Source organism: Rhineura floridana, chromosome 8 (assembly GCF_030035675.1).
Source record: "Rhineura floridana isolate rRhiFlo1 chromosome 8, rRhiFlo1.hap2, whole genome shotgun sequence".
Lineage (NCBI taxonomy): Eukaryota > Metazoa > Chordata > Lepidosauria > Squamata > Rhineuridae > Rhineura > Rhineura floridana.
Window position 1 is genome coordinate 33228517 of NC_084487.1, and position 10888 is coordinate 33239404.

Consider the following 10888-nt stretch of genomic DNA (forward strand, 5'->3'; position numbering starts at 1 on the left):
AGGTCACACAAGAGGCCACCGTCCAGGGCAAGCCTGTATATGAATTACCTAGTGCACAAAAGAATCACTATGTGCCTCAAGGATAGTTGAGGTACAAGGGAGCTTGCACACATTTCTCACAATGCCTGAGACTCTAGGGAATTGTGGGAGATTTTAAATGGCAGCTCACAGCTGCCACCACTGGTAGGGAGGCCAGGGTAGGTGCCAATGGGCCCACCAAGGTGTCAGTTTTGCCCCAGCAGCTGCTCAAGGATGAGGGGCCTGAATTCTAATTATCAACAGGCAGCTTAAAATGGGTTTAGTTGTCCCTGAGACAGTAAATCTGTGTCTGGGATTTACCATTTCAGACCTAGGATGCTAGAGGACAAATCCTCCATGAATACTAGCCTGCCAGGAAGGCTAAACTGGACCACTCCCTGGTACCTAATTTTGTATGTAGAGGGATTTAAAAATAATAGTAAGAGAGGAATGTTCACTTGTGTGAGCCCCCCATCTACAATCTGAAGTGGGAAACCCCTGACCAAGTTTTCCACCTCATGGAGAACTAGGTCTTAGAATATTGAGTTGACAAGTTCTCAAGGGGAAGAGGTTTTAATACATAAACCAGGATTAACTCCCTAGAACATTTTTCTGGTTTCTGGACATGGTATAAAGTCAACATCATTAAATTGGCATCTTAACCTGATTTCAGAGATTGGAATGGGACCTGGGCAGGAGGCGGTGTCTCAGGTATTTGGGGCCTAAAGGTTTTAGGGCTTGTATCATGACATTCAAGCCTGTATCTTGAATTGCACTTGGAAGAGAACAGGAAATCAGTGCAAATGCTAAGCATATTCAGGCATTGTCCATGCATAATACCTGCATGTGGAAAAGGAAGAAGTAGAACTGCAACTGCTTGCTATGCACCCTGGATGCTTGTGGATTGCCATGGATAGAGATGGGGGAGAAATTCAATCAGCTTACATCTACAACAGAATTTATCAAATTTGAACTTTCCAAAACAACATGAGAACCAAAACACAGCTATCCTTCGAAATTCACATTTATCCAAATTTGGGATGCAGTTCTCCAACCAAGCAATGTTTACAAAAATGCATCTATTAGGGGGAAATGTGCATAAAATTAATATATGACTGAAAATAACATGCAAAAATGTATTATACCAGGAGAAATTGCTTGCAAAAATGTGTACATTAGTCAAAACTGCTATAGGGGCAAATGAAACTCTGGAAGACATCTAGATGTAAACCAAGGAGCTTAGTGTGGCATGCCCCATTCACCTACCCCATAATTCTTGTCTCATACCCCTGATTTATGGGGTGCTTATTGTTTTTCAAACTGCTTGCATAGTATAAGGAATCTGAGAAAGCTCTCTGATCCTGTATAGGACAGAAAGCTGAGAAGAAGCTGTTTTGCACTCTCCATGTTGCAAACAGAAGCCAGGAAAAGGAAGTTTAATTAGTCAAAACAGCCAGGATGAGCTCATCAAAGAGAAGGCTTCCACACACTCTGAGAGGGACGGGGGATGGCTTCACAGCTGCCTTCTCAGCTCTGGCTAGAACAGCTCCAAGGCCACTGTAAGGTAAACAAAGAGTGAGATCTAAAGACACTTGCTGCTGGGAAAGAAAACTTTCACAGTTATAGGTGCCACCTATGCCCCCTCCCAGAGGGGTTTTTTTTGGTATAAATAAAGGGCCATTGATCTAGGCAGATAAGCCTCGACACCAGCCTGCAGGGAAGAGTGGCACAGTGTAAATCCAAACAGGGCCATAACATGGAATCTCTCCGCCTGTCTGTTGACTGGGGCTTCCAGCAGGGAAAATGGAGAATGTGAGATAAAAGCTGTGCTCATCATTAGTTGCTGTAAGTGTTTTAGTGCCAGCCTGCTGCAACCAATAGCTTTTGCTTCAATAAAACACTAAATTTTCTTTCCTCATCAGTGTGTTTCATGGTCATTCTGATCTCGAACTTACTTGCCTCAGGGAAGGGAAAAACCCTTCGGCAAAACAAATGCATACAAAAATGTGTTTAGTAGGAGAAATTCACATTAAAATGCTGAACATTTTTGTTGAGGATTAAAAAAATATTGCCAAGAATGTGGAGAAATGAATTTAAGATTGAAACAATTAGAAACAGAGAGAACCAACATTGATAGATCCTTGCATCCCTAGCCATAGATAAGTAACTGCAAAGAGAAAACCTTCATGGGAGCAGCTGATCATTTGTAGGCTTCCAAACAATCAGAACCCCCAGTTACACAGGAGTTCTGATCATGTGGAAGCACATGCATGAGCAGCTTGCTCATAATAGGCTTTCCCTATGCAGATGTCTGCACCAGTGTGTAGACAGGAAGGGGGCATGGCCAGTGCCATGCAGGACGCCATCAAGACAGAACCAGAAGCGCAGTCCCATCGCCTTCTTCTCCACATGCAGCTTCTGTGTGTAGAGAACGCCTGAACATGGTTGTTGAAGCAGAAGCATGATGTTCTCTCAGTGACCCTTCTGGGGCTGAGCCACCATAGTCTGCATTTCAAGTGAAGCTTCCAAGTAGTCTTCCAGACATGTAGATGTTGATGTATTTTAATTTCTTTTAGTTTACTGCTGAGATGGTCTTTAAAATGTTTTTAATTACTTGTTTTTAACTTTTTATTAATTTTAATATTTCTTGTAAACCATTTAGAGTTTTTGTTACAATCAGGAGATATATTAATGTTGTTAAATCAGTAAAATAAATAGTCTTCAAGGGCAGCCTCACACAATACGCATTGCAGTAGTCTATCCTGGTGGTGATTGAGAAATGAATTGTGATTGCTGGAACCTAATCTATGCTGGCTGAAGGGCACATCAAAAGGACACACCTTGTCTCATCAAAACCTGGGCTTCTAAGAGCAGCTGCAGATTTGAAAGCATCCCAAAACTGCAATACTGAGCGATCAGCAGGTGCATCTTGATACAGGTAACCTGTCTTGTCTACATGGCATCTCAACTGTTATCTGCTGAAGTTTCTACTGACATGCTGAACACAGCACAACATTACCCTTGTGCATGACCAGAGACACCACATCCCACCATGGTCCGGAGAAAGACAAACCAGATGTATGAGGGGGAAAACGATGTCAGCAAAGAGAAATATGCTCCCCAGACGAAAGAGATGAACAAAATCTGAAAAGGGAGATACAGAAAGTAGGGCAGTTGACTCCAAAGCAAAACTCAATGCTAGTTGCTGAAACAGTACTGAACAGGGTTGACTTATGCTTAGCGTCACCTACTGAGTGTTCATCTTTTCCAGTTCTATGCTAGCCATGAAGAAAAGAACTAATTGTAATTGCAGCAAAATATATTATGATTATCTATTAAATTTATATCCCACCCTTCCTCTGAAAGGAGCCCACAGCGGCAAACAACAAGAGATAAAACAATAAAAACATTGGGGTGGGAGTTGCAATTCCTGACACTATATCAGAACCCACAGGGCTATGCTCTATAGTTCAGTGGCAGAGCAAATGTAATTGCATGCAGAAGGTCCCAGGTTCAGTTCCTACAATCTCCAATTATAATGATCCTAGACAGCATGGTTTGGAAAGATCTGGATCTGATATAGGCCACATCCACATCAGATATTTATTCCACTTTAAACAGTCATGGCTTCCCCCAAAGAATCCTGGGAAGTGTAGTATGTGTAGTGTGTGAAGGGTGCTAAGTGTTATTAAGGTAAAGGTAAAGGTGTCCCCACACTTGTAGTGCGAGTCGTTTCCGACTCTTAGGGTGACATCTTGCAACGTTTACTAGGCACCATATATATGGGGTGGGATTGCCAGTTCTATCCCCGGCCTTTCTTTACCCCCCAGCATATGCCGGGCACTCATTTTACCGACCACGGATGGATGGAAGGCTGAGTGGACCTCGACCCCTTTTACCGGAGATTCGACTTCCTCCTTTTGTTGGAATTGAACTCCGGCCCCTAACAGAGCTCTAGTGGTCAGAGTGGTTTAACAGTCAGCCCCTCTTTCCAGAGAATTCTGGGAATTGGAGCTCTGTGAGGGGAATAACAGTCTTCTAACAACTCTCATGTGGCCATAGCAAAAGACAGTGCAAAATAAATTACATTCTTCCTAAAATTGTTGGGAGATGTGTATCCTGCTAAATTTCTACATGTCTGACTAGTGTTAAAAGCCACAGGAGCAGGGCCAGTAAAAGAAATGGCCCAGTTTTCAATCAGAGACCCACCATCACATTACATAATTTACCTTCCAACGGCCATATCTATCAGCTAAAAGTCCAAAGATGACGCTGGCTAGCATATAGCCAAAAAACACCATCTGAAAGGAATTAAAAGAAATGTATCTTGGTAAACTAACAGACATTTTATATTTTGGAGAGTCTGTAAGAATCAGTGTAGGGTAGTAGTTAGAGTATTATGAGACCAGAGTTCAAATTCCCATTTGGTCATGAAGTGACTTTGGGCCAGTCATTCTCTTTCAGCCTAACCTATCTCATAGAGTTATTGTGAACATGAAACAGAGGAGGTATTACCCAGTGTCCTCTGTATAAAGATCCTCATGAAAAATATCTGTCTGAGTTTAGCCATAGAAAGAATCACCATACACCAAATGAGTGTTTTTTGTTATTAGTCAAGAAAAATTGTTTCAATGCATGTTTCCTTATTTGCAATGGCAGCCAGGAAATGAAGAGCCAAATTTGTGGTTCAACTCTGAATGTATTTTATGTTATGGCTTATAGCTAAAGAAAAAATAATTATTACAAGCATATTACAGAGGAGAAGGGAAGGAACCATATATGTTACTTTGAGCTTCTTAGGGGGATATAAATGTAGCAAATATTGTTCCAGGATGGGGGGGGGAGTTAATCTGGATGTCATCTTTGAGTCCCTCCAAGACTGTGGTTTGATATCTGCAAGTTGGGATTCTGTGTAGAGGAAGAGGCTGCTTAAGTGGTCAAACCAGTCACTTTGTATGAGAACACTGGCAATGGGACAGTGTCTTTCATTGTAGCTGAGAACAGTAGGCTAGTTTAGTGGGTGGAGGGCAGGCCATGTGATGTACCCAACTGTGTCCTCCAACACCTTGTGGCCACTCAACCACTGCTCTGCCTGGTTTCTATTTGCTGCCTCCACAAACAAGTTCCTATTTGCGATTTAGGGATTGGTGTTTTGTATGTACATTAGGTTGTTTATTATCAAGTTGTTAACCAACTTGCGTGGTCTTTTGATGAAGGGCAGTACTTACATTTCTTCAATCAATCAATCAATCAATCAATCAATCAATCAATCATTCGAGTGGCCATTTTGGTTCAGAACAGCGTTCCCCCTGAAGTAGTCTTACCTCATAAGATGGACATGGTAAAATGACATCATGATGGTAGGGACACACACCATACATCTAGAGCACATCCAACACACATTTAAAGCTCATGTCTTCCTCCAAAGAATAATAGGTCCTGTTGTTTGTTAAGGATGCTGGGAAGTTGTAGCTGTGTGAAAGAAAAACCACCATTCCCAGAATTCTTTGAGAGAAGTCATGTGCTTTAAATGTGTGTTGGATGTGCTTTAAATGTGTGGTATGGATCTGCCCCCTGTCTAGGGTTGGGGGAGAAATTTGACTCAGTTTGCATTTAAAGCTGAATCTATTCAATTTGCACTGTCCAAAACAATATGAGAACCAAAACACAGTCATCCTTCAAAATTTGCACATATCTGAATTTTGTGATGCAGTTCTTCTATGAGACAATGTTTGCAAAAATGCATACATTAAGGGAAAATGTGCATATTAATGAATAGATTGATGCAAATAACATATAAAATACATTATAGGAGGAGAAATAGCTTGCACAAATTAGCCAACACTGCATACAAAAATGTGTTTATTAGGAAACTTTCAAATTAAAATGCTGAAAATTTTTCAAGATTTTTTTTTAAACAGCAAATTTCTGCAGAAATGTGGAGAACTGAATTTAAGAATGGAAAAATTAGAAACTGAGAGAATTTAAATTGACAGATCCTTCCATCCCTACCCCTGTCACAACATAATGTAAGAATTGGGCCAGAAAAGGTATTAACTTGAGAATGCCAAAAGATAGAGGGGCAGGGAAGAACCAGACCAAACATTCCCAACTAAATAGCCAAAATATGGTGTGGCCACTGGCCACTCAGCATAGAGAAATGTGTTTTTTCTATACCCCACCTGTTTCAAAAGATGACATGGGGAATAGAAACGTTTACTCACTGTTGTCACTAATGCCACTTGCCAGTTTTCAAGTTGCCATTCACAACGGATGACAGGACCCACCACTGCTATCAGCATTATCTCCATGGCTTCTGCCACCTTCAGGAATAAGCACATGCAATTACATAGGCACACCTTCCAATATTTCACTGATAAAAACAGGGCCTTGCTTATCACCCCTCCCCCCCAACCCTCATAATGAGAATCTCTGCCTGAGCCCTATGCCCTAATGCAGCCTTGCTGAAGCTGGCACCCTCCAGCTCTTGTTGGACTCCAATTACCATCAGCCCCAGGGAGCAGGGAAGCCAATGGTCAGGAGTGATGGGAGTTGAAGTCCAACATCTGATAGGACACCAGTTTGGGGAAGGCTCCAACTGCCACACAGTGCAGAAGGATCTACTCTGCTTCTGTATGCTGGGTTCATTTTCTCTCAAACTGCCTGTAACTCAAATGCTAGAAGCGTGTTTGCTCTTTTAGACATACATTGTTGACTAGGCATAATATACTGTACTGGGGTGGGAAGGAAAACACAATTGTTCTACTATGAGGTATCAACAGTTCAAAATATACCTCAGTATGTGAATTGCCGCAGGGGCAGCCCTATCGTTAGGCAGAGGGAGGCAAATGCCTCAGATAGCAATTTTATATTTATTTATATGAACAATTTATGTACAACTAATATTTCAACAAAACTCTAAACAAAGCCTTGGAAGCTGTTCCCCAGCAGTGTTCCCTGAGGCCCTCAGTCAGTGCCCTTCCATTGGAGGACATGCTAGGTGTGCTAAGCAGCCTGTCCTGCCCCCCCAACTAACCTTCAGTGCAGTGAACGAAAACAGTGGCAAATATTATCCCATTGCCTGTGCTGAAGTAAGATTCAACTGTTGGCTTCTGTACATGGACTGGGGGCAGTGCCATCTTGTCCTTTGCCTCAGGCAGCCAAAAGCCTTGGGCTGGCTCTGGTTGGCAGGGTACCCACTGAATGGTACCTTACTTGCAGGAAATTTTGTTTTCAAAGATGAGGAGAAGGCATTCAAAAATTGTATCCACCATCTGCTGACAGGAGCAGCCTAAAATATTTTGCTGCCTGAGGTGAAGAAGCGAATGCCCTCCTTATCAAAGTTAACATGCAAAGTCAAGTTGCATTGACTATGGCTGGTCAAGTTATTCTGGCACGGAAGGCAGAAAGTCCCACATGCGCCTCTCCCCCTCCCTGCCAGTAAAAATCCAACAATAATAAATGAAATAGCTAACAATTTGTTGCCTTTCCATGACACCCAAACCAGACTGCCTGGGTAGCCCCTCACCTGCCTAATGTGGCATAATTAACTTGGATCATTTCAAGTTTGTTCCGCCACATTCTGCTGCATATATAGCCCAGGTTTTATTCAGGGCTGACTCAAGGTGTATTGTTGCCCTAGGGAAAGAGAGCAAATGCAAAGGATTAGAACTGGGGAGATCCTGGGGGGTAGGACAGACTAGACCTTGCTCCAGACCCTATTGTTCCATGGCCCAGGACTGAGGTGGAGTGGGGGGTTGCATAGCTCAGTGATGTAGCATATAATTTTCCATGCAAAACGGTCATATGTTGAACCCTTGGCATCTCCAGTTAAAAAGGTGATATGGAAGACCTTTCTCTGTTCGCGATCCTGAACAGCTGCTGCTGGTGCCAGTCAGAACAGGCAACACTAGGCTAGATGGGCAAATAATCTGACCTGATATAAGGCAATTTCCTATGTTTCTCCTTAAGTGTCCTCCAGTGCCTCTTGCATTTTTACACCTCAGACAGCTATCTGTTGTGACTCTTAAGTTGGGATTCTGGAAGTTCAGCACTTGTAGGTGTTGCCAGTGTGGTACCCATGAGTGCAATTGCATCCTGGAGATCTTCCCCTGGTGCTCGTGAAGTCTTTGAGTCCCCTTGGTCATTATCCCTTTGATCATGAGGTAGTCAGAATGATTACCCTTTTCTCCCTTAAAAAGCATAAAGAGCTGAAGCAGGAAGTCGCAAGAGTAATGCTCTTTCTCACTGCCTCTTCCAGCTCTATGTGCTTTTCAGGCCAATTAATTTTACTGGATCTAACTTTTATCCAGGTCCCTTAGAAATGTTAAATGTGTGTGTGTGTGTGTGTGTTCTCTCTTTCTTTCTCTTTCTGATCCAAGGGCTGATCCAAAAAAGGAGGAGAGAAGTGACCACTCAGAAATCCGAATCTGCCCACAGGCCTAAAAGGTTTGGGGACCCCTGATTTATTACATTCAGGAACATGGTGCCGCTGCTGCCTAGGTAGATCTATTGGTTTGACTCATTAAGGGCAAACACAGCTAACTGGTGTTTGGTTTCAGGACCAGGTCAAGATATTTCAGCACTTTCCCCCATGGTTATTATATGAAATGACAATTTGCTACCTTTTAACATTGCTCAGAATCATTCACCTACAACAGCAGCTTCACTCTTCCTAATTGCAGAACTGGCCTTTATAGGTTGAACACAATGCATATGCTGTTAAAGGGAAGCAGTTGGAAACTACCTCCCAAATCCTTATGTTTCCAAAATTATTCTTTCAAAACATTACACATAATTGAGAATTTTCAGAACGTCCACTAGTAAAAACCTACACCAGTGCTGCCCATGATCAAAAAGAGTGCAATGTGAAATCTCCCAAAACCGATGGTTTCCACAGCTTCTGCCACCGTAAATGTTTTCTGCTCTAAAGAAAGAGAGAAAGTGTTAGCATCAATAAGCCCACTGTTGTGGAAGACTTACACTACTGGATACCCCAGTCAGGAAGCTAGATAAGAACTTTATCGTCTCTCTCCAACAACAGAACAAACACAGGAAACTCCTAGCACCTCCCAGATACAATTGAGTCCAGTGCCACCTAGTGACTGAACTATATAATGACACTATCCACACAAGCAGACCCTGCAGCCATACAAAACAGAATAAGTGATTTCCTATCAAACTGCTGTGTGAAAAGATCAGGAACGATTTGGGAGTTGGGCATGGAAACTTTGGGAGCTTTCTTCCAGCTTAAGCAGGACTAGATCGTTCTCTTCCAGTATCTTTGAAGTTTAAGGAGGAGAAAAATAAACAGGAGCACCCTGGGAGCAGAAAACAGCAAATTCTCAGGCAAATTCTCCTAACAAGCTGTGTGCAAAGGTTCAAGTGCATATTTTCCCCGGACATGTGCATTTTTCCACAACTAATTATCTCTCTCTTCCCCCCCCCCCCGTTCTGGTTCTCATTTATGGAGACTTCTGAAGAGGGGTGCTTGAGCTGTTCAGCCTTTGCAAATTCCTCTATGAAATGATCTGATCTGTACCTCTTCTACTATTATGCAGACCAGGACTTGGCTATCTACTAGATTTTGCTCTTCTCCAAATGTTGCAATGCAGTTCTTAGATTAGATTAGATAGATAGATTAGATAGATTAGATAGATTAGATAGATAGATAGATAGATAGATAGATAGATAGATAGATAGATAGATAGATAGATAGATAGATAGATAGATAGATAGATAGATAGATAGATAGATAGATAGATAGATAGATAGATAGATAGATAGATAGATAGATAGATAGATAGATAGATAGATAGATAGATAGATAGATAGATAGATAGATAGATAGATAGATAGATAGATAGATAGATAGATAGATAGATAGACAGACAGACAGACAGACAGACAGACAGACAGACAGACAGACAGACAGACAGACAGACAGACAGACAGACAGACAGACAGATATTTTGAGAACTGAGTCTGATGCGACTTCTAGTCCAAACCATCTGGAGGGTAGCAGGTTCAAGAAAACTGGTCAACAAGCTGTTCTGGTTTATCAGAACTTGGAGCATTGGAGGCTCGGCCATTAGGTCAAATGGGACTCTGCCCCATCCACTTAGATCTGTCCTCAGCCAGCCCCCACTTGCCTGCTTCTTACTTATGACCAGTCAAGGGGTGGCTCTGCCTGTCATTGGCTCTGGTTTCACCTACAGTTGGTCTCCCTGCCTTCTGCCCACCACTCCAGAAGGGCACCAGCCGCCACCAGTGACTTGAAGGGAAGGTTAGCCAAGAATTCCAGGGCTATTGTTGGCACTGGAGAGAATTCTCTTACCTTCCTTTGGCTCCTGTCTCTGGGCTGTCGTTTCCTCAAGGGCGATATCACTTGTTCCTTCCTTCTCCATGTCAGTCATCTTCAGACTATATTAGTATCTTGAGTTTTTGACTGGAGAAGGTCTTGGTTTCCCTTTACAACTAAAGAAAAGGAGCTGATGGCAAACCAAAATGGCATGAACTGAACTTATGACTTTTGAATGTGCATGAACTGATATTTAAATTGTTTTTTTAAGTGTTTTTAAATTTCTATATTTGTATATTTGTTTTTAATGTTTTTAATTGTAAACCGCCCAGAGAGCTTCGGCTGTGGGGCGGTATAATGATGATGATGATGATGATAATTTAGTATTTAAATATTAAGTACATTAAGGTCCCACCTTTCAGCCAAGATTAGCTCATGAAGACTTACTGAAGTGCAAAGCTAGAGCCAAAGCTAAAACTCCCTGCTTCACCAAACTCAAATCTTTTTGGCCAAGTTAAGGGGGGGGGGAGACCGTTCCATCAAAGGCTGATACTGCTGCCTTGGTTCAAG

At 42.2% G+C, this 10888-nt stretch overlaps 1 protein-coding gene across 2 annotated transcripts in view; it reads right to left on the minus strand.

Moving 5' to 3' along the window:
• The window catches only part of SVOPL (SVOP like), a 33566-nt gene extending 23115 nt beyond the window's left edge, over positions 1 to 10451 (minus strand). Inside the window, exons 1-5 of one of the 2 annotated variants that reach the window (XM_061582775.1) lie at positions 10355 to 10451; positions 8853 to 8944; positions 6243 to 6341; positions 4248 to 4319; positions 3038 to 3162 (exon numbers count right to left, since the gene is read on the minus strand). In XM_061582775.1, coding sequence (XP_061438759.1) covers positions 3038 to 3162; positions 4248 to 4319; positions 6243 to 6341; positions 8853 to 8944; positions 10355 to 10433 — 467 coding nt within the window. In that variant the 5' untranslated portion in view covers positions 10434 to 10451. Of the gene's footprint in view, positions 1 to 3037; positions 3163 to 4247; positions 4320 to 6242; positions 6342 to 8852; positions 8945 to 10354 lie in introns of those variants that run through there. The other variant, XM_061582776.1, reaches the window with a different exon arrangement.
• Between the last annotated feature and the right edge of the window lie 437 nt (positions 10452 to 10888).